General features: G+C 32.5%; 2 protein-coding genes across 7 annotated transcripts in view; both read left to right on the top strand.

Moving 5' to 3' along the window:
* Positions 1-22,261, top strand: LOC124948845 (nidogen-like). Of its 3 annotated transcripts, XM_047493077.1 has the most exons (21): positions 1-586; positions 9,704-9,982; positions 10,406-10,611; positions 10,694-10,785; positions 10,868-11,014; positions 11,645-11,878; positions 12,109-12,634; positions 12,741-12,907; positions 13,015-13,143; positions 13,246-13,344; positions 13,422-13,586; positions 13,972-14,109; positions 14,407-14,532; positions 14,695-14,817; positions 15,031-15,374; positions 16,010-16,346; positions 17,139-17,367; positions 17,966-18,141; positions 18,312-18,420; positions 18,534-18,652; positions 19,245-22,261. In XM_047493077.1, the coding sequence occupies exons 1-21, from the start codon at positions 368-370 to the stop codon at positions 19,379-19,381; spliced, it is 4,101 nt and encodes a 1,366-aa protein (XP_047349033.1). In that variant the 5' UTR covers positions 1-367; the 3' UTR covers positions 19,382-22,261. The 3 variants fall into 3 exon arrangements, with proteins under 3 accessions (XP_047349033.1, XP_047349035.1, XP_047349034.1); XM_047493078.1 differs by lacking the exon at positions 13,972-14,109 and having other exon boundaries at positions 4-586; XM_047493079.1 differs by lacking the exons at positions 13,972-14,109; positions 14,407-14,532; positions 14,695-14,817 and having other exon boundaries at positions 3-586.
* Positions 22,262-27,011: 4,750 nt separating this feature from the next.
* LOC124948846 overlaps positions 27,012-27,989 on the top strand; it is a 105,328-nt gene continuing 104,350 nt past the window's right edge. For 2 of the 4 annotated variants that reach the window (XR_007100865.1, XM_047493080.1), the window contains exon 1: positions 27,014-27,989. This exon is cut by the window's right edge and continues 1,645 nt beyond it. The gene's annotated coding sequence lies outside the window, so the exon portion shown is untranslated. The other 2 variants (XM_047493082.1, XM_047493081.1) reach the window with 2 other exon arrangements.

Genomic DNA, 27,989 nt, shown 5'->3' with positions numbered 1-27,989 from the left:
AAGAGATAATAAAGAAAGAAAGAGAGAAATAAAAGAAAACATAAAAGAAAAAAAGAGAAAGAATAAGAAAGAAAGAGAAAGAAAGAGAGAGAGAGAGAATGGATCTCCATGTACGTTCGACAAAATTATCGCTTGGCACGGAAAAGAAGAAGAAGCAGCAGCAGAAGAAGAAGAAGAAGAAGAAGAAAAAGCGAGACGTTGAGGCGGCTACTTGGAGGAGGCCGATTAGGGGGCGGCAAGAAGTAGTGAAACGAGCGAACGCACGAGAAAGAGAGATAGATAGATAGAAAGAGAGAGAAAGAGACTCGCATGAGCCATTTTCGAGAGAACCGATCTCTCGGCAGTAGCGTTAAGACAGTCCGAGAGAATGGCTCGCGACGCACGTTTTAACGACGTTTCGTGTTTGGCCCTGGTCATCTTCCTCCTCGTGCCATCTTTGCATGCTCTCTCAAAGAACGATCTCTACCCTCACAATGTTCCAGGAACTAATATACTCGAGTACGACACCAATGGGATTCTTCAATCGGTCGAGGCAATTCTCAAAACGCCGATTGTCTTTTACGATAAAGTCTACAATAACATATTCGTGAGTACATTAAATATCGTATTTCGTAAAACTATCCTTTGATTGTATTTTTTATCGTAAAGTTCTATCTTATCTCTTTATCAGTAGTTTTGAGAGAATATTTCACTATTTCAATTCGTGGTATCTTTTATTTCTTTTTCTATTTTTCTTTTTTTTTTATCTTTTCTTTTCGGTCAACAACAGCAACTACTATTTTTCATTTTTATTGTTTCTACGATCAACATCACACACACACACACACACACACATACATACACACAACAAGTGCGCGCGCATATATACGTACATACGTACGTACGTACGTACGTAAGCACGTAAGCATATACTTACAACGTATTTCTTTGAATAATATAAAATATGACGTAATAATATTTATAACATTTTCTATTTCGAATTTATTGAGAGAGAATTTTTTGATTTAAAAATAAAAATTATAATAATGAAAAATAATGACATCCGTATTATAGTCTGTTCATAAATAGAGTCTTTATTAGCAAAGTATATTTAGAAAGCGTCACGTCCGATTCTTATTGGCGCGAGTTCGTGTTCTTCTTCTCTGTAACATGAGCGAGGCGGCCGATATTAATCGTCGACTTTGTTCGCTACGATAATTTTGACGAGACTTACTTCAAGACGACTCTATTACCTCGCTAGTCCTGATAATCCAAGTTGTTCGAGAGTAACGCAACCATAATATGATTACGAGTACTAAAACAATGAATTACGTAGGAAAAAGATTGATTCAGAAAATTTTTTCTCTTTTCTTTTTTATTATATATCTACTCATCTCTCTTTCTTTCTTTTTTTTTTTCTATATATAGAACTTCTATTCTAATTTAATAATAATAAATTTTGTTTTTCTTTTATTTTCTCTCGTTCGTTCTCTTCTTCTCTCTCTCTCTCTCTCTCTCTCTCTCTCTCTCTCTTTCTCTTTCTCTCTCTCTTTCTCTCTTTCATTTTCTTTATTTCTTCACTAAAGTATTTATTTCTATCTTCTCTCAAATTCTTAATAATACCACTTGGCGAATATATTTGTAGCATCCGTTCTATTTTTATCAATCGCGTTACGACGATAAAGTTTTGGCGTAGAAATTCTTAAAGGAGAGAGAGAGAAAGAGAGAGAGAAAGAGAGAGAGAGAGAGAGAGAGAGAGAGAGAGAGAGGGAGAGAGAGAACGAGAGATAGAAAAATTTTTTCGTTCTTTGAACTATACTGTCATGAATAAAAAAACATAGATGATATATTTGATTATGAGTTAACTCTTGCAACAACTTATAGGTACATATCATTGAGCAATAACTAAAAAAGAGGGAGAGAGAGAGAGAGAGAGGGAAAATATGAGAATACAAGTGGTATAATTAAACAAACTCCAATATCTCCGTTAATAGCAATTTCTTTTTGGTATTTGGGGAGCCGTGAACATTCGTTCGTCCTCTTAATTCGTCTGCTGGACTAATCTGTCGTCATCTTCTAGCGTGACACGAATTCATTGAATGTAATGACGGTCAAATGGCTACGTGTCGCAATCGTTTAATTGTACTGGGTCGTCGCACGGGTCCAACCCGTTTTCTAAGGCTTTTTAAAGAGATCGTTAACATCTATGGAAAAGAATAAACAATAATAATAACATGTCTTTCATTCTACTTCAATCAATATTATAGTTTCATTCATTTATAAAGTTTCGTAGATGAGATATAAAAAATTCGATAAATTATTAGAATTTATCAGATAATAATGATACGAATAAAAAATATTCATTAGCTATTTGTAAGTATAATTAATTAATTTTTAATGAGAATATTATTAATTTATTCAATATAAAGTTAGACATACAAAAGATCGAATAATTCTCGTTAGTTCACGTTTTATCGTTTTTATGCATTTAATTAACAATTTATACAATTTCATTACGAATACAAAAGAAAGGAAATGCGATATATTAAATTCTATATGAGCAAGATTTCAAGAATAGACAAGAGAATCTCTCAAAGAATCTCGAAGTTTGAATGTTGGCGGATTTGAGTCAGCGTCCCCTGTAAACATCGATAGACGGATATATTTAAAAAGACAATTAACAACAAAGTCCTATAGGACGTGTAATAGTAGTTGTGATCTCATTATTCGTGGAATAGCAACGTGTTACAAGCTAGTCGTTCTTATGAATGAACGTTGATTACGTACTACGTGTTCTCTCTCTTTCTCTCTCTCTTTCTCTCTCTCTCTCTCTCTCTCTCTTTCCCTCTCTCTTTCATTTACTGTAGTGCAAATCTAATTGAAAGATTCATCTCTCTTGCATCGGTTTATTGCGACTCAAGATGCATGAGCTCATGCGTGGAAACATGACGGCGTTCATGATTATTTTTCCTCATCTGATAGGATCGATTCCGTATCGGGACTTCTACTTTGAAATTCATCTATCGAGAATTATCGTTTATTCTTAAAAAGAAACAAGAAAAAGAAACAAAAGAAAAAGAAATTAAAAAAAAAAAAACATTAAAAAAAAACAAAAAGAAAAGTAAATACAACGCATGCATTTAATTTCTTTTTTTTTTTTTTTTTACATTAAGATATTGCATTGAAAGATTCCTTTTTTTCTATTCTTTTTATCTATCTACCTATCTTCCTTTATTCGTTCTTCCGTGTTTTTTCTCCTTTTTGGTTTTTTCTTCTTTTGTTCCTTTTTTCTTTGTTATATTTTTTCTTTTTTTTTTTTTTTTTTTTACTAAATCTGGCTGCACACCGTTTTACGAACACGGATTGCACCCTTTGTAAATCGCACGTAAATGCTTTCAGTCAGCGTTGCAACGTGATTGCGATCTGTCATGCGTCGTTTCCATTCATCGACACGTCTATAATTCAATCGTCCGCTAGAATGATTGTCGCATTATTAATCGACGTGCCTGTACGAATACATACCTACAAATGTATACGTATACGTATATGTGTATATATTTATATGTATGCATGTATGTACGTACGTACGTACATATGTATATATATATATATATGTATATACGTATATACATACATATTCTACATACATATATACAGATTCATGATCGTGAGTTTTCGTGCTATTCGGAACGTGCTTCTCCCTCGTCGAAACAAGAGCGAGTCGTTTAGAAACAATATTACATTTCGTATGTTTGGAGATCACAATAGATTCTTTTTATATTGACTTATTAAGAAATAGATCGTCAAATCGTAAAAAATGATTGATATTTTGATTACTAGTGTGTTCTTTTGAAAATGTTTTTAACAAAAGCATGAGTTCCATTGAATATCCATCGTGATGTTATTAATAAGTACTTGGAAATGAGCGATTATACTAATTGAAAAGATGACACGTTGTTATCTTAATCGAACTCTACGACAAAAGAAATAGAGTAACAACAGTGAATTGTTTGAATTTACAACAAAATGTTTATATTTCTTATCACTTATTTAGAAAAGCTTTCAAATATTTTAGATTTTCTTTTTCGCATGTTTTGTCATAATTCTTGGTAGAACTAATCGTATAGGATATCTCAATTCCTAAAATGATATTATCTCTCTTTCCCTTCTCTCTTTTCTTTTTATATATGTATAAAATCGATTTACGTTCAGTATGATTAGTATAACAAACGTTCGATTAGAATAACGACTGAGAACGTAGACAATGAATGTCTACGAGTGTATGCACGAGTTGATATAGCCTAGTCACTTCTCGTAACATTTAAGTGTATATGTATATATATATATATATGTACATGAAATATATAGATGATTAGACGTTAATACGGCGCGTGGTCCATACTGTAAAATGCTGTTAACCTTGCAATTAACCTTGAAGCTTTCCCACATTAGTCAACCAGTCATCTATTTAAAGTGAGAAAATAATGTCGAGTAATTTCTAATTGATGTGTAATATATGTATATACGTATGTAGATTGAAATCATGCAATAATTTTCATTCCTTTCATTTAACGTCGTGACGTCATACATCAACTTAAGAAACGATACAATGTAAACAATCAATTCTATACAATCGATATATATATATATATAATTAAATACATATATATATATATATTTTTTTTATATTATTTATCTATTCAAGGAAATTAAATGTCAAAAAATACATGAAATTTCGGCATGCAGGAGACAATGTCGTTGACGACGTGAAGAATTGATTGACACAGATATATATTGCGATATATACATTGACGGGGCTAAAAAGCGACGTTCTAGTTAGGAGTAGCAGAGGCTGCCTACACGACAATCATCTCCGATTCCGTCCGTTATCGTCGACGATTCGCAGTCATCAAAATGATTGCACCCGATTACACGATTGCGTTAGCGCGTGCGGCATGCGTTATCTCTATGTTGCTGTCCTGGTGCAAGTTTTACGTAGGTACTGCATACGTAGGTTCATCAAGTAAAGAGTATCATCATCGTTTTGTCTTTGCACAGGAACATCCTCCCACTCGAAGTCTCATAAAAATGTTCTTATCGAGATTAGATATCGAAACGATCATATCTCGATTGGTCCAATCAATTTTATCAGATAAGAATGATTTCTATGATCAATAAATTAAGAACAAACAAATAATCTGTCTCTATTCGTCGGGGATCTCTCATTAATAATATTTTTTTAATTCTTTAAAATTAATCTATATAAAGAAAAGTTATCAAAGAAAACATTCTTTTCATATAAAAATTAAAAATCAACGAAGATAATTTGTTGGATTCGATAATTATTACAGAAAATATTTCAAAAGAAAAATGAAAAATTGTTTTTAATTAGTGGATTTAATGGTTACGAAGGAAAATATTTTTAAAAAGAAATTGAAAAATCAGCGAATGTGACTACTTCTTCTTTCTTTTTATCACACTCTCTATCTCTCTCTCTCTCTCTCTCTCTCTCTCTCTCTCTCTCTCTCGACATACTATATTACTTCCTTGCATTCTTATCTATTTTTACAGTTTTTTCTTCTCCATTCACGCTTCCCCACCGCGATTATCCTCGCAAGAGTGTGTGTCATCGGCTTCGCTCTGACCTACGACCCCCCCGAGATAGCCCCGACCGAGATAGCATGATCGAGACTCTTGCTAGCTTTGCTAGCACGCGAGTGACAAATCATTTGAGTAGTTGAATAGATCGTCTTTGAACCGATTAACTTTCTTTTTCTCTAAAATTATTTTTCGTAGTTTCTTTTTGATTCGTTTCTTTTTCATATACGTTTCGATTATTTTTCATTCATCGTCATTACTTTTTCATTCGATTTAATTTATTTGCACAAGTCATCTCTATTAACGTTTTATCGTTGTTTTCTTTTCTTTCTTTCTTTCTTTCTTTCTTTTTCTTTTTTTTGTTAAAATAAACAAAAAAAAGAATAGAAATGTGAAAAGACGTTGATCTTTAAAATGATTGAAATGTACATTGTTAACAATAATCTAATGGACTATTATGAGCTATGAGACTCTTGATTGAAGAATGAAATTAAGCTGCCTGAATCTAGGCCAATTTTCGAAGGCAGCGAGTATAAAAAAGAGGAAAAAAGAAAAGAACACAATTTATTTCGACTGTCGACTTTCGTCGATCTCGCAATTAACGATGCGGAAAGATACGTTTCATCAAAGTCCGATAGCGATTGTATACAAAAAGTCTTTCTATCTATGTCACATGAGAGCTTTCTAACGATAAAGTCCTCCGTGCACTTACCATGGTCAGATTGTTCGTGAACATGTTTTCATGACGTAAATAGAAAATTCTATTAATTATAATTTTTCATAAGATAAAACTTATCACGTTCATGGTATACCGATGTTCAATTGAGAATTTTGTTTATTCGATTTTTTAGTTAAATATTATTTTTCTTATAATTAATTTATTCGTTTTAACGAAATGTTTAATGAATACATCAATCAAATACAAAATTCTACATTTTATTTAATAGATTCGTACGATATAAAATATCTGTACGTATAATGAAAGATTATTTTAAAAGGAATTATTAATGCAATAATTATTTTTAAAAATATAGAAAATAATTCGATGGATCAGAAAGTTAATGAAATCTTTGTAAATATAATTAATTCTAATTCCAAGTCATTGAGAATCCGTAGAAATTTGAGCAAGGATTAGACTCAATTCATTCGTGAAAACAAGGTCCCACGTGCGCAGAGAGAAAGATAGGAAGAGAAAGAGAAGGAAAGAAAGAGAGAGATAGAAAGAGAGAGATAGACAGACAGACAGAGATGAGACGTCTTTCGAGGGAGCTTTAATGTCGTCTCATTAACGAGACGAAACTTTCCTCAAGAAGCGACAGCTGCGTCTCAGCATCCATTTCGAAGACTTTTCGTTGATCGACCAAAAGAGAAAAGACAGATAAACGTATAAGAGAAAGAGAGAGAGAGAGAGAAAAAGAGAGAGAGGAAGAGAAAAGATGGAACGAAGTCAAAGCACGTTTATGCGAACGCAAACAACCGTCGGCATGGTTAGCTTTGAACAGTCAAGCGTGTTGTTGGGTGAATGACATCTCGACGCATTGAAACGCGCTGAAACGAAGCGCGTGCTGTCGAGTCTCTTTCTTTTTCTCTCTTCCTCTCTTTCTCTCTTTCTTTCCTTCTCTTTCTCTCTCTCTTTCTCTCTCTCTCTCTCTCTCTTTCTCTCTATCTATCTATCTTTATTTTTATGTCTTTCTCTGTATCATCAATTCGATGCAATGCTCGTTCATCGAGCCTATCAATTACGTCATCATTAAATTTTGCTCGATGACATGTGCCGACAATTTACCTGGTGACCTCCTTGATTTGTTTCATTATATTTTTATCATTAATTAATACTAATCAATCGTTAGATACTTATAAAATTCTAATCGAGTATTGACATTATTTCATGAATTTTGTTTAATATTTTGGCTTTACTAAGTTTTAACGCTAATTGATATCTTTATCATTATTTAATATTTTTTATAAATTTGTTTAGATGAAAAAGATTTATTAAAGAAATTTTAAATGTTTTTAAGAAATTAAAAATTTTTAATGTTATCAAAGAGAATCTTGAAAAATTTTCTAACAATGATTAAAACATCAAGTACCGTTTATCCCGTCTTAAACTTTTAACATTTAGACTACTTACTTCTAATTTCAAATACGAATCGATATATTCATTTAATATCTTTTATAAATTTGTTTAGATAAAAAAGACTATATAATCGTTTAATAAAAAAATTTTTAATAAAGGTTAAAACATCGAGCACCATTGAATTCCATGGTATTAAACGTTTTAAATATATTCTTTCTTTCTTTATTAATATTATATGTTTTTCATTTCGAGAATGGAATTAGAGTCAACAATGTAAAAAATATTGTTTATTTTTCTTTTTTTTTTTTTTGAGACAAAGAAATGCCATGAACGTAGATATATATTCTCGTAATCATATTTATCGTTGAAAAGGATGGAAAAGGGAAAGAAAGATAGAGATAGAGAAAGAGAAAGAGAAAGAGGGAGAGAGAGAGAGGGATGGGAGAAGGGAAGATGGAAGGGAAGATGGAAGGGTCGCGGTGACTCTTTGCGAAAAAATGATCCTTTTTCCGTGCCACAAGAGGATAAAGGCGAACGTTCTTTATTAGCTTACGTTGGATCCTTCCGACGTCCTCCTGTATTTCCTCGAGCGTTAAACATTAACTGCCAGAGATAATTCCTAAAACGGTATATAATGGTTGACTGCGATAACGACTCACTTGTTAGACGAGTTTTTTTCGTTAATTAATGATAAAGAAAGCTCTTATAATAATTACCTACATGGATATACGTAATTTCGTTATTTATAATTTAAGAAAGAAAAAAAAAAAAGAAGAAGAAACATTTTCTTCGACATTCGATCACGCATTTTGCTTTCATAATTTTTTTTTTCCAAATTACTTTGAATTATATTATTTAAATTAAATTATATATACATTAAATTAAGCTATATCGTAGTATACGATATAGATTATATAGGCATTTCGACCATAGTAAAAATTGGCTTTAAGAGAATATTTTTTTTTCTCCGTTATAGAAAAAAAAACATTGTCTTATCACTTTTTCTTTATCAGGATTTTTAAGGATTCCTATTTTTTTTCGTCCCACGTTTGATTCATTTTGTTCTTCTTTTTTCTTACTTCTTTTTTTTTTTTCTTTTTTTTTTTTACATCTCAAATGGTAGTTACGCATACGTAGATATGTACGTAAAAGTTTAAAGGTCTCCAAAGAGTTTTTCGCTTAGCGTAGCAGTTTCAGCAAAAGACTCGTTAGTTCGGTACGGGACTCCATTGTATTCCTCGTAGGAATCTCGTTTCTTCGGGAAATGGCACGATGTAGTTCAGTACAGTGTACAGACACGATGGCAATTATGGTCATTAACGGGTAAATGCACGGCACTTGCGTCAGATATTTGATAACGTCATCGCTGAATTTTCAAGCGTCTTGCGGAATTCACCTGACTAACGCTACTTTGATTACTTGCGTACTTAAATGCGAGGATTCTCGAAAGTCAACCCATTTGAATAAGTTTCTCGTTTTGTTGAGGCGCTTTCAGTTGTTTGACTTTTATACCTCGATCTTTCTCATTAGAACTCAATGTGTCAGCTCTCACCTAACTACATATATTTAATTCATATTTTATTCAAAATGATAACAATCAGAAAATTCTTAAGAAATATGAGAAGATTATGTTTAACATGTTTCAAAATTTCTTCCAACGAGAAATTGAAAGAGAAAATCAAGAGAAAATTAAAAGGAAATCGAATTGTTTAACTGTCAATGGAGTAGTTTTAATTTTTTTTTTTTATGAAAAATCTTTACAATCGATAAATTAAACTGTTTGAAAAAAAAATAGATTTTTAAAAGTTACGTTTAAAAATTTATTAAATTTGTTCCTATATTTATTGAAAGAGAATTTGAAAAGAAATTGAATTTCAACTGTCGATAGAATAAATTTAATCCTTTATCGAGAATTATTCTGATCAGAAAATCAATTCTTTCGAAAAATGATGAATTATATTATTTGAAAATTTTTTGAATTTCTTCCTTCGATATCGAAGAAAGGATTTGTCGATAATTAAAATGTCGTATTTATGAACTAAATTTTAGGTAAACGCAAATGGCGTCTTATCATTTGCACGAGCAATGCAGAGGTTTTTTAATATTGCTTTCCCATTGGATGATCCGGTGATTGCACCACTCTATACGCACGTCGATACGAGAGCATCAGGAACAATTTATTGGGCCGAGACAGATTCCCCGGAGGTTATTGCGAGAGCAGGTGGAACGATACGAAGCACGTTCAAGGATGCGCTTGATTTCGAGCCGACCCACGTCTTTTTGACAACTTGGCTGGACGTTGGTTATTATAACGAAAATAACGATAAGGTGAATGTCCGATTTTTTCATTTTACAAAGAAATTAAAAATAAAAAAAGAAAAATCAAAGAAAAGATATCCGTCATTATGTACGAGTAACAATTTTTTATTTATATCTCATTCTTATTTATTTTTTGTTCTCATATTATATATTTTAAATATAAGAACGTAAAAAAAAAAGATAGTATAAAATTAACAATTTTTATCAAAAAAAAAAAAAAAAAAAAAAAAAAAAAAAAAAAAAACATAACGAAATGATATAAATAATTATTTTATAATTTCATTAAAGTCATATGATAGATAACTATACATTGCGAGTGATAAAAATATTACAATACATTATTTTAATAGTTTAAATTGTATCGACGATTATTCTCGTAAATTACTATTACGTATGAAATTTAATCTTATATATGTAATGGTTCGTTCGTAGGTTAATACTTATCAAGTAGCAATATCTTCGAACGGCACACATTCTTTCGTCGAATTATTATACCCAGAAAATGGAATCCAATGGATACAAGCGGAGTCACATCCCAGTGGATTGCCAGATGCCAAGGCTCAGGCTGGTTTTATGAGCGAGGGTCGAATAACAACGTTGCAAGGTTCAGGCACCGATCAGATTCAAAACGTTGACAAGTGAGTCGTGGAAGGATGTATTGTAACGAAAACAAAAAGAAAAGAAAAAATTTAACAAATAGATTCCTTCTTTTTCAATCAGATGGTCGAACATTAACAGACCAGGTCACTGGGTGTTTCAAGTTGGACCAATCGCCGATGGTGAAGATGTCAAGACACCCGATAGCATAGAAGGTTATTATTCTCATTAAAATATTATTATAACAATATTATCTTAATCTTTGAAATAACAAAATGTATATATATCCTCGATCAGATACCACAGGTGGTAGCCAAACACCGAGTTGCAGAACAGGTGCGACTACTTGTCACAGTAAAGCAACTTGTATTGACTATGAAGTTGGGTTTTGTTGCAGTTGTAAACAGGGATTCTTTGGAAATGGAAAATCTTGTCAACCGAATGGTAAGTTAATCATGTGTAACATGATTAATGTCGTCACTTTTTCTTTCTAAGATAAAATCTCCAAGTAAATGTGTACAGTTTCAAAACGATTTTCATGTCGTTCGTGATAAAGAGATTTGTCATTTGAACCTTTGAAATGAAAGAGATCCTTTTAGTTACGATTTAACTGTGTATCTTGACTCCCTTCGTATCTTTCGAGTTCTTTTCTGATTACTAATTGACACCATCAGAGTATGCTCTTTGATGTAACTCATCACTTGACTACAAGGAATATTTTTAAATCTCGTTTCTTCGAAAAGATCTAGCTTTCACACAAGGCAACACTGTTTTCGTCGACGAACAGATAAGTGTCTCGTAATAAGCACTCAACTTACAACGAGTTCTCTCTGATCTATTCATAGTTTACGAGATCTCTCTGTTTCTTGGTAGACACTCGTAAAAGGTCGATGTTAGAGTACCGTGAAAACTTTTCAACGTTTACTTCGTTGAATTTTAGTTTAACGACCTTTAAAATATATCTAGAGTACATTTTGTATCATTTTTAAAAAAGAAACGTAAAAGTGGTGTCTGTAAAAATGATGAACGGATGATCCCAATGGAGCTCTCTTTTCCTTAAGATCGATTTTTCAGACGTACCACTTCGCGTCATTGGCCGTATCTCTGGTACGATCAACGAAATTGAGTTTCCGTCGAGGGATCTTCAATGCTACGTGCAAACCAAGGATGGAAGGACATATACCGCTTTGTCGAGGGTACCAGAAGAGATAGGCGCAAGTTTCCAGCTTCTAAGTAATTTGGGAGGAGTTATTGGTTGGCTCTTTGCAAAGCCAGTCAGTGAAACAAAAAATGGATATGAGCTCACAGGTTCGAAATAATCAATTTCTCTTTGATCCTTCCAGTGTTACGATTGAATCGATCATCAATAGGTCATTCTAATTATAAAGTTATCTTCTATCAATTCATCAATTCATTCTGTGCAATGAGCTTGTTCGAATCAATCATCTGATCATAGATTCTCAAAGCTATCTCGAATCGATTTGTTCAATTCAGAAACAACCAAGCTTATTAGAATCAATCGTTTGATATCCCTCCAGGTGGTTTATTCAATCACACGTCCGAGATTCTCTTTACCTCTACTAACGACAGAGTGACCATACGAAATAATTATCAGGGATTGGATGTCTTTGGACAATTGAAAATGGAAGCAGAAATAACAGGAAAATTACCGTATTTGGAGCCAGACACTAGACTCGAGTGTGGTGATCACGACGAAGTTTACACAAGATCGCAGCCTGGAATATTGCGTACTCAGAGTGAAAGAAGTTGTAAATTGATCAATGGACACTCTGAACGCGAATTGATTTTCACGCAGGATCAAACAATTGTTTACAATGAATGTCCATATGCTGAGAATGATCCGGAAGAAGATACGACTAGATTGAAATTTTACAGAGGTGTCACTACTTATGAGGCAAGAGAAGGAATAATAAGATTTGCTGTTAACACAAAGATCGCACCTTTGGAAGAAGAGGATCCATGTATTCAAGGTAGAGAGACATGTGGAGAACATAGTTCTTGCGTCGTTGATGAGGATAGCTTCAAGTGTGTCTGCAATCCTGGGTAAGTATACAAAAGTATTGGATTACAATATGTTATATTATTAGTTAACAAAATGGACATTCAAAAAATTTTAATAAATTCACGATATGATTGAATGTTTGCTAAGATATCAGTACCTTTACGAAGAAGATGGTAGCGCCATTTGCGTGGACGTGAATGAATGCAGTGCTGGTAATCACATGTGTTCTCCTGATGCTCAGTGTATCAATCAAGAAGGAAGTCATACTTGTCATTGTCGGCCTGGTTTTTCAGGAGACGGTCGAGTTTGCGAAAGTAAGTTTAGTTTCTACTTTTTCAATGATCGATACCTTAACAACTCTTGATAATTTAATGAAGCCGTTGTCAAAATTATAATATTATAATTTTTTATTTGATCTTAGAACTTCCTTCTTGCAAAGATATTCGTTGTCAAACGTACGAGCTATGTGTGATAATAGAAAATACACCGACTTGTATTTGTGGTCCTGGCTTCGATCAAAGTGATCAAGGCTGTTACCCTGTTCAACACAGTAAGTGTTATCTACGGAGTAGGTAAAGAGTAAACCTTACCTACATACGGTAATATTATATTTCTATTTCCTTTTCTTTTCTTTTTTAATCAACTTTATTAGTTTCCTGCGATATCGAGGACAATTGTTCGCCTAATGGCATGTGCAGTTTCGATGGTGATAAGCAAAAACACGTCTGTATTTGCTCGGCTGGTTATATCGGTAAGTTATCGATTTCATTGAATTCACGGATCTTGAATTTATAGATCATCGAATTTGATCGATTTCTTCAATACCAGGCGATGGATACAATTGTTATTCGGAAAACGATACAATAACCGAGGAACCACCGCAACCACAGTGTTTGATAGAAATGTGTTGGTGCCCACAAGGATGGAGATTCCAAGATGACAATTGCATCAAAGAAGAGGAGGGTTATACAACCGTTGACTATATTCGAGATTGTAAGTTTTACAATTAATCGAATCCTCTAATGAAATCACTTTGTTTCTTCGGATATGAATTTTTGGGATTTATACTGACTAAGGTAATTTTGATTAAATTCCTTCGCGAATTACGATTTATTTAATGCTAAAGTTTTCGGCATGGCTGAACTAACTAGCATGTAGAATAAATTTGCTTGGAACTTGTTGAAATATTATATTATTTTGAATTGATAATATTTGCAGTTTTATATTGAATATATTAGTTAAATTGATGGGCTAGAATATGTATGCACGTTTAATAGGATAAAAAAATTAGAAACTTTATCAATGAACCAAATAACAAGTGTCTTGCACGAAGATTATTAGTAACGATCTATGGTCTCTACTGCATCGTACGTTTTAGTATCGGCACGTCCACTTCCGGAATGTTTCGAGGACGACTGCGTATGTCCATGGGGATACGATTATGATCACCGAGACGAGATTTGCATTCCTATACCAGGATTCAACCACGATACAATGGGTCCAACTGGATTTCACCGTACGATCCGCTCCCGCTAGGCTTGAGCAAGTTTAATCCACTAACAAACATTTCAATTGCTTTTGCATATCATCCTTTTGATTTCTTTCGATGTTTTTTATTATTCTTTTTCATTATCATTTTTTTATTTTTCTATTACAAACGTAGTATAACTTCAGCGAGGATAAAATATTATCGTTTCTCGATCATTTTTAATTCTTTTTTTTTTTTTTTTCTTCTTTTTTTTATACGAGTATTATTCATCATCGCTATCTGGCAAAAAGCAATTTGTCATAATTGCATCACGCTTGTCTCTAGCATCATGCAACGTCGTGAACAGATGTCATCCCTATGCTCAATGTGTCTACGTACCGAACACAGGCGATTACGAGTGTCGTTGCAATCCTGGATACGAAGGTGACGGTATGGAATGCACGAAAACAGGTAAATTGAAACAATTAAAGCATCGTGTTTTCAATCAATGAATCGTACTCTACTTTAGAGATGAATTCATACTTACGAGTTATATTACCCAAGGAATATACGTCGAGGTACGTCATAAAATTGATCATAAAAGGCAAAACAAACTTGTTATTTTCTGAACAGAGGTGTCCTGTCTGGAAGTCGACATATGCGATCCAAACGCTTCATGCCAACACGAGGAACCCATCGCAAAATGCGTCTGCAATCCTGGATACGAAGGCGACGGGACGACCTGCAGTCCTATTGGTGCATTGAGTCATCCATTTTTGTTTTTTTTTTTTTCTTTTTGTTTTTATTCTTTGAATCCTTTAAATTCAATTTTTCACATATATAAAGTTCATCATCATTCTTTTTTCATTACTTCTTAATTTTAATACAATTTTATATACATATATATTATTTTGTTATTTTTTGAAATGATTAGAAACGATTGGTACAATATTTTGTCTAATTTTCTAGACGAGTGCAACGATAATTCGGATTGTTTGAAGAACGAGAGATGCACGTATAATCCAACGAGTTCTCGCTACGAATGCACCTGCAATGTAGGTTTCAGCATGGTCGACGGTCAATGCGTAGTAGCGGATTGTTCGACGAATCCATCGCAATGCCACGTTAATGCTCAATGTGTTTCCACCGGTGACGGTGGCTATAAATGCGTTTGCATCGCTGGATATCACGGTGACGGTGTACGACAGTGCGTCGAAGATCACATTGGTTGTAATGTCGTATTCAATTGCGGAAGAAATGCAGCGTGTGGCTATAACCAGACGTCGACGAATTACGTTTGCATCTGTCAACCGGTACGTTGAAAATGAATTTTTTTTTAAACAAATATTTAAGGAGTATATTTTAATGGAACAGTATTAATTAATTATTTGCAATATATTATATATAAAATAATTTCACCTTATTTATTTATCTATGAAAAATTCTGCCTAAAGGTATGCAACTCTTCGTACTTTGTCGATAATGTTATTTCAAACCGATAATGTATGATACAAGCTTTCATCATAAAACTTATATCAAAAATAAAATATTGCCTAAGGATTTTAAAAAGAAGTTAAAATCGTTGATGGATAAACATTCGCAAGATAATATTATCGGTAAAGTAACATTTATTAAGACGAAATACATATACGCAACATTTTTAATACGTAACATTTATTAAGACGATAAATAAACGCAATCAATTGTATTTCTAAAAACGATTAACATCGAAAGATCTCATATACAACTTGATTGTTTGTACAATTTTTTTTCTTTTATTTAAAATTCTCCCAACAATTGCGTGAAGTTATTTTGATAAGGATACGTTGTTTTAAGTACGTTCATTCTTTCATCGAATTCTTCTTAAACGAACAAATGTTGTCAATTTTTCAATCATTCAAAAAATGTTTTGAAGATGTAGCAAACATGTTTATACATTTGACTTTAGGGTTATTACGGTGATGGTTTCACCTGTCTACCTCAGTCATCCTGCAGACAAGATTCAAACCTTTGTTCTTCGGATGCGAGTTGTGTATCAGCTGGAGACAATAAATTTGCTTGCGTTTGCAATGATGGCTTTACCGGTGATGGTACTAATTGTCGACCGAGACCAAAACACGATGCAAATTTCCTTTTGGTAAATCAAGGAATGGCGACTTTAAGGATACCATTCGTACCGACTTCTGATAATTTAGGAAGTCCGATACACATAGCATACACACAAATGTCTATCGCATTGGACATCGATTGTCTCGGTGGAAGGGCTTATTCGAGTGATATCACTGGTATGAATGAATGATTTCTTTTTATTTTTGCAAAAAATATTTGTTTGTTATAAAACTAGTAATAAAAACTCACTCGAGATCTATTCGTTAACGATGCAATATAATTGTTTATCATGTTTTCATTTCATTGTACGTAAACGTAATAATTATTTGTGTTTGTGTATATGATAAATATAATTGGATTAAAAGGAACAAAAGAAAAGAAAAAAAGATTAGTATTAAAAATGTAAACTCGTCTACGATAAACTCGATTGAAAATGAATAATTCGATCGTAAAAGGGAAGGCAAATTGCTCTAGTGAGATTTGTGAGGGAGAAAATGAAACGCTAATGTAACGCAATTACATGTACGATGTAACTATTAATGTTTAAACAGTAACCATTCAACGTGCGTTGCAATAAACAGTAGAAGGTAGGGAATAATTCAGAAGGGAACGATCCCGTCAGTTCAATTTCTTTCTCGAGGACGAACACCAAAGTAATTCGATTATTAAATTCGAGGGATTTTCGAGTGAACGACAATTACGATTCCACGTGATTTACGATTGACTTAGGTAAATTAAAAGGAGGGATTAAGGAAAAATCTTCCTTAAGATAATTTAAAGATTTTTAAGACAATCAATTAATTAATTGATACATTTACATATAATTTAATGAATATATATATATATATATATATATATATATATCAAGTATAAATTGTATTGAAATAGACGTATTTTCAATTAAATTTGTTAATTTCGTGTTTCTTCATTTTTTTTTATAACGACATAATGATTTTTGTGTTTAACAGGTAACAGAATACTTGAATTGACTTATAACGGTTCGATCGCCAATGTATTCATCGATAAGGTTAGCAGTCCCGAGGGATTGTCGATCGATTGGGTCTCAAGAAATATCTTTTGGACAGATTCAGGAAAAGCCACTGTTGAAGTGGCCAGTCTCGAAACGAAAAAACGTAAAGTCCTTGTCTCGGATGGATTGGTTAATCCTCGGGGAATCGCTGTGCATCCGTATCAGGGGTAAGAAAGAATACTGGAGAACGTATAAAGGAAACTATAGTGGGAGAGATAAATGGCTTGGTGTTGTCTCATAGAACTATTTCTCAAAGGGGTTGTACATAAAAATTCGATTAATTATAAAAGAAAAATCCTTTTAAATTCGATACACAAGGTGAAACGTTTTAAATGAGAAATATTTCCTTTTTTGTTCCTTCGTGCGATAATATTTATAAAGTAATATGCAGTTATCATTTGTCAGATAATAAATAAATATATTGGGAAAAAAAAATTTATTTTAACACATATATATATTATATATATATTGAAAATTAATCCTATTAAGCATATAAAATATAAGTGTTTCCTATCGCAATTATTTTTAAAATAACTACAAACAATATTATGTAAAGTTCTTTTTGCAATTGACGTCTGAAATAATCTATTCTTTTTGTAGGTCGTTGAGTAACTCGAAAGATTTAGATGTTGACATTTAATTGTTTCACTTTTTGTGAATGATATACACAGTCATTCGTTTTCAACAAATAAGATCTTATAACAGAAATATTTTTTGTTAATCGCAATAACATTACCATCTTCTTCTTCTTTTCCTTTTTATTAGTAAAGTATTTTGGTCCGATTGGAACCGTGCCTCACCGAAGTTAGAATGGGCTAATGAAGATGGCACAGGCAGAGCGATCTTCCTTCAAGGAGATTACGTTAAGTTACCAAATTCATTAAGTATCGATTGGGCGACTGATGAACTTTGTTGGGCTGATGCTGGAACTTTCACGATAAGTACATATCGTTTGGTTATTCCGTCAATTTCGTATCCGTGTTATATTTTATTATATCAGTGATATAATAATTTCGAAATATTAAAAAAACTAATACGTATAGAATCGATGCATAATTCATTTTTTATTCTTTTCTTTTATTTTCTTTTTTTATTTTGTTCTTGGTTACAGCTTGCATCGAAATCGCTAACAAAGAAGTGAACGTGGTAGCGAAGGACCTGATTTATCCCTTCGGCTTGGCAATCTCTCAGAATCATTATTATTGGACCGATTGGAAAACGTAAGTACTCTTCTGAAAACAATAAAACCCTTTGTAATAATGTCTAAGAAAAAGAAAAAGAAAAAAATATATCGATTTTCTTTCTTTTTCTTTTTTTTTTTTTTTTTTTACAGGCACAAGATCGAGCAGGCTTTGAAGAGCAACGAAGAAAGACAACCGGCTATATCGATCCCACCTGGTGGAAACGGCAAACTATATGGAATTGTGGTTGTTCCGGAGACGTGTCCCCAAGGTAGGGCGATTTTCTCAAAAAAGAAGAAGATAAAAGAAAAAAGAAAAAGAAAAGAAACGAATATAATTAGAATGTTGCGCGTATTAAGTATATGAGAACGATGCAACGGTGTGTCAGTCACGCAACAAGTGGCGTTCGAGCATTGACTTGAAACTAGTAAAAGTCGAATTTTTTAATTTTTTGAATAAAATCTATCGTAAATATTCTTACTCTCGATATATATATATATATGTATATATAATTTTTTTCTTTTCTTTTCTCGTTTATTCACATTTTACATTTTATTTTATTTACATTTTTTTTTTCTTTTCGCTATCATTCGTAAAATATTGTTTACTAAGATAATAATAATTCATTTTTATTTGAATATACACAGTATATATATATATATCTGTGTATGTATATTCATGTGTATATTAATTAGATTCGTATGTATATTAATTAGAAAATTCCTGACATGCCATTAACGTTTAGTTTTCATTGATTAAGAAACAAATAACCGCTTGGAAGATAGGATAAGAAAATATAAGAAATAATAAAGATCTTTCTCATTAGTTATTAATTAATAAAAAATTTAATTACGTGTTCATAGTCACGAACGTCTGCCAATATGAAAATGGAATGTGCAATAAGGATCAGCTCTGTTTGCCCGATGGGCAAGGAGGGAGGACGTGTGCTTGTGCTGATGATGCTACAGGACCTTGCACGGATACTAATTATTCTTCGTAGTAGTATTCTCGAGAGAAAAAGGAAGAGTGAGAGAGCGAGAGGACGAGAGACCGAGCGAGCGAGAGAGTGAGTGAGCGAGAGGGCGAGAGAGTGAGAAAGTGAAAGAGAAGGAGAGAGAGAGAGAGAAGAAAAAGAAGAAGAAAAAGCGAGAGAGGGAATACTAATGTTCGACAGTAACGAAGCTATGATAGTATCTCGATGGAGTTTGCGAGAGAAAAAAGACGTTTCAGAGATAAAAAAAAAGGGAAGAAAGAGAGAGCGGGAGAGAGAGAGAGAGAGAGAGAGAGAGAGAGAAAGAGATAGAGAGAGATAGAGAGAGAGAGAGAGAGAGAGAGATAGTAGACGTTCAAAGTATCTATTTTACTATTAGATAGTGTGTAAATTATAAAACATTATTTTTAATATTAATTAGACTTATTATCATTCGACATACTTGAAGTAACATACTCTCTTTTACTTTGTTTTTCTCTTTTTTTCTTTTTATTTGTTTTCCTTTTCTTTTCCCTTTTCCTTCTTTTTTCTTTTTTTTTTTTTTTTTTTTTTTAATTCAATACGTTAAAACGCAGTTTATAAATGAAGCTATATTTGCCAAGGCGCGTTATTTAATAAAATTGAAAAGATACGACAAATCGTATTTAATGTTTTCTTTCATGTCTTCATTCAGAGAATCACAGGGGTGCACGCTGATATTTTTTATATAACATATTTTCTATTTAAGAAGATTAAATCCACCTTTTGGAACGAAATACCCAGCTGTAATTATCGCAGTACCGAAAACGTAGTAAATTACTTGATAATAAGTTTAATCGTGATGCACAGGTAACACTGTTGAATGAAAATATTTAACGATGGATTTAATTAAAAAATGATATTTATAAAAATTTGACATTGACGATAGGAATGCTTATGCTTACGCATGCGATAGATTATTTCTTTAATATGGTTTATCCAGAAAAATACATTAAAACAACATACGGCTTAAAAATATTTATTCTAAAATTACATTTGCAACGTGAGATATCGTAATTTATAAAAATACTACTATACAGTATGCTTTTATAATGAGAAGCAGCCAGTTATGAAGATAAACGTCGAGGGAATAGCACGTTAGTTTGCTACAGTAAATGGTTCCATTCACGTGTTATTTTTTATGCAAAGTGAAAATCATGCAAAATGAAAGACGACTTTTAAATAAAATATCTGAGATGTATGTATATTTCTCTAATGTATATACCGGGTCAAATTATTTAATTATTGCCGATTTGAAAATATTTCGATTAGTTTTGATGATATCGATAAATTTATAAAAAAAAAAAAAAATGGAAGAAACAAAAGTTGATGTATTGTTTATGCAATAGATTAGAAAACAGATTAATATTGCTTTAATATTGCTTTAAGAGATATACTATAACTATTCTTTTATACGACTTAATATAATTGATAACGACAATACGTTTTTTCTCTTATCATTGGGGATTGCAAGACATGTTAAATACAAATTGATGTTACTTTTTGAATACAAAATGGAGAACAATCATATGTCTTTTATAATCAATCAATTATATTTAAATTATATTGTTATTCGCAGTGAATATAATCATACAAATTTAAAACATTTGAAGTATTCATTGATCCTTATAAATTTGAAATAGCCAAGAGAAAATTATTTTACGTTCAAGGAAAGGACGAATCATTCTCACGAATATGAATTTTAGGTAACAGTTTTGATCTCTGCTATATCAGTTACATACTTTGAATAAAACATTTTTTTTCTATTTTCTTTTTTTCAAAAATTATTATCATAAAAAATAAATATCATAAAAATAAATGATATCATGAAAAATAATTGAGATATTATCACGTTAAATTTTACGTGACTGGTATATACACACAGACACATCGTTCGTCCTCGGATATTAATTAACGAGCTTCTTTTTAACAGACGACGACGACATTAAATTGTCTCTGTATAAAAATGACGAGGAAAAAGAGTGAGAGAGAGCTTCATATCATAAATCGTTCGATTATATGATATGAGAAATAGAGGGTTGAAAAGAAGGTACGAACATAGAGATAAGATAGTGACCTCGGAGACAGTGACTACGGATCTCAAGGCTACTCTACGAAATTTTTCCTGCGAGTAAGAGAAAAGGTTATTAAAAACGTGCCTCCTGGGAGTTCTCTTTGTTCGCGTTATAAAAATTATTTCTGTTCGAGGCAATAAAAACGTGAAAGGAGAGTTATTTTGCAAAGCAATAAGAAATCTTTAATTTTCTTATCTCGTCGATCGAAGAAATTGGACGTCTGTTTGTAGTATTTAAAACTAAATTATTTTTATTACCTTCAAAATTTTATAACGTCTAAGAAATTTGAAAGAAAGAAAAATATTTGTATCGAATTAAAATCGATACTAGGACAAGTCCCAGCATTTAATCGCGTATTTATCATTAAGTATTTAATTACGCCACCGTCATCAAATATACACACGTTGCTCTCCTTTGAATCGAATTTATCGATACGAAATGGCTTTAACTCACGTGACTGTTAATATTATATTAATCTAACTTAATTAATCCCTTTGCAAAGACTAAAGATAGTTAATCATAAGGAAAAGAGAAAGAGAGAAAGAGAGAGAAAGAGAGAGAAAAAGAGAGAGAGAGAGAGAGAGAGAGAGAGAGAGAGCTTCTAACCGATTTGTGTCTGTTAATTAGTTATACCGAATGTTTAATGAATGTGGAATGATGAAAATTTACGTAATTTGATTGGAATGTTATTAATCGAATAAATTAACTTTTTATTATCTAAGATATAAACAATGCAATTAATCTTGTCTTACATTGCAATGTTAATATAATCGAATAAATATTAAAGTTTCAAATATTACTGATTTCGAATATTATTAATATTATTAATTGATAAGAAGAAATTAGAAAATAATATATTCTTCTATCGTTCGAATGCATCGTCAAATTAATCGAACCAATATAGTCTATAATACGATGAAATATGAATAAGCTCATTATTACTTGATATTTCAATGATTACATTATAACACATATAATAGTAAAATAATAATTAAGAAATTTTATAAGAAACGATGATGAAAGCTTTTATAGATATTAAAAAGTAATTGGGAGTATCGAGATGTAAACGGGTCTCCATGTGTATCCGTGATTCGTCTCCAATTTTCAATTTGTGTGGCGGGTCCAGTTTCAGCCATTCGCTAAAAGGAGAGCAAATGAACGTACGAATTGAAAAACGTCGGCATTCCGAGCATGTCATTGACGTGCATTCGATCGTTTCGTCGTTGAGAGAGAAAGATAGAGCGAAAGATAGGAAGAGAAAAAGAAAGAAAGATAAAAAGAGAGAGAGAGAGAGAGAGAAAGAAAGAGAGAATATCCTCTTGGCTTTCTCACTTCGATCCTAACGAATGGTATTGCCTTTTCTCTTCTTTTACCCCTTTCCTACTTCGTGATTATTTCCAACGAATTTCGCGTCTAGTCGGAGCCATTGTTTTCGATTAAAAGAGCGTTCATAAGCGCAAAGAATTAAAATGCTTTTCACGCAGACGAATTTACGTAATCACTGAACGTGCTTTCGATTGTCGTTACTGAAACTTTTTGAATTATGCTGAAATGAAAATGTGTAAAATATCATCGTAGTGTATAGCCATGTTAGTATTCACGTTGACGATTTTCATAATTTTATTTTTCTAAACGTTCGTTAATAACTTTTCGTATATCTGACTGTATCCCATTGGGATACAAAAAGTTTTAACAGTGATTTCTTCATAGAAGATGCAAAGCGTTGCTTCGTTAAAATTTCTCGTTTAGTTGAATCTCTCATAGAAATTTCGTACAAATTCGAAACTGGTCAACTTATCTGTAGCATACATAGATATATCGTAGAACACAGGTGAGATGTAAAGTAGAAATTCGGGGAATTCGTTGTTTCGGAATTTGACCATTAATTCGACATTCCCTATGGCTCTACGATACTAAATTTTCGTTAAAATCATTATATTAATTGCTATTGGCCGCGTAATTCATTGTAAATTCAATTCAAGACAATTTAGGATACGAATGAGATCAACTCGTGACGATGGTATTGCTTAATTATATTCCAAAGTGAAAGTATTTTTTCTTTCGGCGGATTATATAATCGAATTAGCATAGATGAAGAAGTGGAAATAATTTTCGAGATATATTTAATGGCTTAACACAGAAAGAAAGAAGATCTTTTCTATAAAAATCTGAAGTATCGTTTTATCTGTTGAAAAGAAAAGAAAAGAAAAGAAAAGGAAAGGAAAGAAAGAAAAAATCGTTTCAAGGGAAGAAGCACGAAAAAGATATAAATAAAGAGCTCGTCAGGTCCATAATCGGACGATCAAAAAAGTCTCTTCAAGTCTTTCGCTCTTATGACGGCAGACTACTGACTGTTCGTGACTACTTCGCTCGTACCTTGTATGCCTGCGATAGGACTTGATTGCGAGAGGAGTATGCGAAACTAGAAAGAGAGAGAGAGAGAGAGAGAGAGAGAGAGAGAGAGAGAAAGAAAGAGAAAAAGAAAGAGAGAGAGAGAGAGAGAGAGAAATAAAATAAACGAGAGAGAGAGAGAGAGAGAAATAAAATAAACGAGATAGAAAGATAGATTGAGAAAAGGAAAGATAAATAGAGTGAGAGAAAGAGAAAGAGAGAGAGAGAGAGAGAAATAGATAAAGAAAGTGAAAGAGAAATATATAGAGAGAAAGAGAGAGGGAAATAAATGGAAAGAGAAAAATAGGAAACGAGAGAGAGAGACAAATAGGGTAGAGTAAGTCTAGGGATGTATAGCACTAGAAAGAGATGGAGAGAGGGGGTTGAGTGAGTGAGAGAGAGAGAAGGGGGATGAGAGGAAAGCAGTAGTCGGTAGTCAGTCGGCGGGCGAACACCGCGTGCGACGCATCGGATTCGTTCTTACATCGCGTTTTCGCCCTTCGTAGATCTTTGACAACGTGATCTTTGCGTTCCAACAGAGTGCAACACGTGTGATATTACATTTCTTTCTCTCTCGAAGTGAAGGAAGTGCGAATACGAATGACGATAATTCGAAGGCACGTTTTGTCATTGATTTATTTTTCTTCTTCTCTTTTCTTTTTCTTTTTCTTTTTCTTTTTCTTTTTCATTTTCATTTTATTTCTCTTCGTAGATCGACGTTCGAATTGAATTGAAAAGGTGTCCCTTGGCCCGATTTTTTGAATGAGATAATTCTTATCTTTCGTATTCAAATGAATTCTATCGTTTGGATATCCTTGTCTCTCATTCTCTTATCTCGCCTTAAAAAGAGCGTATAATAATATTGCGTGTCGGAGGAACAAGCATGCACCGGTCTAAGCGTAACTCGCGATAGAACCTCGTTCGTGGCAGCGATCTGGACCGATGCACACCGGAGACAAAAATATCTTAGAAAAATCTCGGCGCTGGGCCAAGTAGCCTCGAGGAGGAGGCACACTCCTTGTTATAAGCGAGTCTTTGATAAGATTATTTAGAGGGGGACTTTTGCTATCTTCAACGGGTAGAATGTGAAAGGTGATAGATAACAGAGAAAGGAAAAAGTTGTCAATAAATAGAGAAGGATGGATATCGAAAACATACGGACAAATGTGTATTAGCGATTTACGATACTTCATACGAAGTATCCTTCGAGAACTCTTTTTAGTATCATATATTTTAATTTCGTATTCTGTATAGATATTTAAAAAAAATAATTGTAATTTGTCTTGAAAAGACAAAAGCGCGGTCTTCGTGGATATGACGAAAGACTTTGTCGACGAATCTCGATAAAGGGGAAGGGTTCATTCGTTCGTTCAAGCTCAAGCATTTTATCATCCTAGTGGATTTATAGAACGTGAAAATCATAGTTATAGTAAATCATAGAACGCGGGAGAAAGTTGCTACGATTTATGTGGTTATTGTGCTTTACGATTTGGTCGTGACGTTCTCACTGAAAAGAAATCCCAACGTGGATCGTAAAAATTACAATGGTGTACGTGATATCAAAGGTTCGTTTTGTTAGCCCTAACAATATTAGAATCCTCGCTGGAATATAAATGTCCTAAAGTAAACGTCTATAATAGTCCGTGGTAGGTAGGTAGATAACTGAATAAATTTTCGATATTCTATTCAGGGAGTGAATATTGATAAAACGTATTCTCAAGTACGAAAGTTTGCATTATTAATTTAATAAAGTAAATTATATATATATATATATATATATATATATATATATATATATATATTTCCGTATACATATATTAAATTTTATAAATGATTCACGTATCTTTTTTAAAATAGAAATGTGCGAATGAAGGAATTTTCATCCTCGAGAATTTTCATAAGTTCTTTTCTTCTTTATTTTCTCCTCTTTCGTTTTTTTCTTTTTTTTTTTTCTTTCGTTTTTCTCTTTTCTCATTTCTCTTTTTTGTATTACGACTTTTCCTCCTATAAAATAAATGAAGGAACGACTAAGACTAGATAGTATGTCATTCGTGAAATTAAGGAAAAGCTCTGGCTGTTGCTTGGATATGTCGCGAAAGATGAGAATGCCGATAGAAATGGTGCTACTACGTGCGTGGAAAGCAAAAGAACGGTTGTATAAAAGATATAGAGAAAGAAATGGAGACAGATAGAAACATTGAGAGAAAGCAATAGAAATAGAGTCGTATGCCTATTTGAACGAATTGTTTGCTTTAAACGGGTCGACTTTTCCTCGTGATTATACGCGTTTAAACGTGCTTGTCAACGAGATGAACGAGAGAAGTGAGAGGAAAAAATACAGTTAGAAAATGTAGAAGGACATGAGATAGAGTGGTTTAGGGGGAAAGGAAAAGTGTGAGAGAGAGAGAGAGAGAGAGAGAGAGAGAGAGAAAGAGAGAAAGCAAAAGAATTCACAGTGACAGAGACCGGACTATTGCTGAAGTCGTTTCTTGTCACCAACGAACCTCTGACTCGTTTTTATCCTTTATCTCAGATTTGTCGACGTTGCTTGCGACTAAAGGATCCTCTTTCCATCCCCGTCCTTTTTTCTATCTTTCTTATCGGTGAAAAAAAAATGCATTTACGAGACAAACATAAACGCTGACTATTTTCCAGAACAAACTATCTTTATATATATATATATATATATATATATATATATATATATATATATATTTTTTTTTTTTTTTTCTCATTCTCTCTTTATTTCTCTCTCTTTCTGTCTCCATTTTTGTCTTGTACTTGTGATAGAAAATAATATGAGGATAGTTCGTTTCCATAAGATAATAAACTGCAAATTAGCTTGGAATATCTCATTGATAATACCGTTTAAGACTATACATGTATTTGATTTTCTTTTCGAAAAATTATTGAACCATTGCAACGTATTAAAGCTGACATTCTCAAAGCTTACGCCAATATCTTTAATGAATGGTTTTGATGAAAACGATAAAGAAGCGTTAACTATAATAATCAAATAATATAATGAGTGGGAGAAATAATAATAATAATAATAATAATAATAATAATAATAACAATAATAATAATTATAAACGAACAGATTAAAATTATAGGGAAATATAAGAATATGTATTTGAAAGTCTAACCTGTATTTAATTTTATAAACCATAAATTTAGATTTTAATTATAATATAAAAATAATAATGATATAATCATATAATGATATAATGATCGAATAAAAAGCCGTTTATGATATTTCAAGAATTATTTCTTAATATATATCTTCAGTTTAACTAATTTAAAGTGTATTGAAATCGTTCATTTGCCATTAGGAACGTTTGCTCATTAAGGTTACTCAACGTTAATACGTTCGTATTTCTCGTTCTTCTTCCTCATTCTAGAGTGTATTCTTGTTCGTTCATTAGACTCGTCTTAACTCTCGTTAGTTTTGTTCAGAGAAGTTCTGAAGGAAACCCAGAGGTCTGAAAGTTACTAAATAGGTACATTTCAAAGCCCCTGGACAAATTCGTGCATGGTGTTGTTCCTTTCGAAAATTTTGCGACGAAGTTGGAGAGCTGAACATCTTAGGAAATAGAGAAAAAGATCAAAAGAGAGAGAGAGAGAGAGAGAGAGAGAGAGGGAGAGAGAAAGAGAGATAGAATGAGAAAGACAATTTTGCAATAAGACATAGGTAGAGACCGAGAGCCGAAGAGATAACTCGTCGAACGAATGGTTTATCGGTTTTCAATTTAGCCAGCCACACTTCAACGCTATCCTTCGCGACGCGGTATGATTATCTGGTGTGTATGTGTTCCTAAGCATATATCTAAACGTGTGTATGTGTGTGTGTGTGTACACAATAAACGCACACACACATATATACACATAGAGACACACGCAATAGAAAATTAACACTCAATTTTTGTGAGGCACTTTTTATCTTTCTTTAAATGTTCAATGTAGTGTTCATGAATTATTACTCCAACGTAAATTCGCTTGAAAGTTATAAGATGGACAAAAAATTATTATACTATTTGTTCGATATATATATATATTCAATTATAAAACTAATAAATATATTGAAGGGATGTATAGGATAATGCAGAATATATCGTTTCAATTAAACTATGATT

The sequence above is a fragment of the Vespa velutina genome, chromosome 4 (genome assembly GCF_912470025.1).
Source record: "Vespa velutina chromosome 4, iVesVel2.1, whole genome shotgun sequence".
NCBI classification, from domain to species: Eukaryota; Metazoa; Arthropoda; class Insecta; order Hymenoptera; family Vespidae; genus Vespa; species Vespa velutina.
The sequence above is the reverse complement of the archived record's forward strand: the minus strand, read 5'-3'. Positions and strand labels throughout refer to the sequence as shown.

Excerpts from the sequence above, each read along its gene's own strand:
- LOC124948845 (XM_047493077.1), top strand. The coding sequence starts at position 368 with ATGGCTCGCGACGCACGTTTTAACGACGTTTCGTGTTTGGCCCTGGTC. Across the intron at positions 12,908-13,014 it reads AGACGGTCGAGTTTGCGAAA|AACTTCCTTCTTGCAAAGAT; the intron begins GTAAGTTTAGTT and ends ATTTGATCTTAG. Across the intron at positions 13,587-13,971 it reads CGTTGACTATATTCGAGATT|TATCGGCACGTCCACTTCCG; the intron begins GTAAGTTTTACA and ends CGTACGTTTTAG.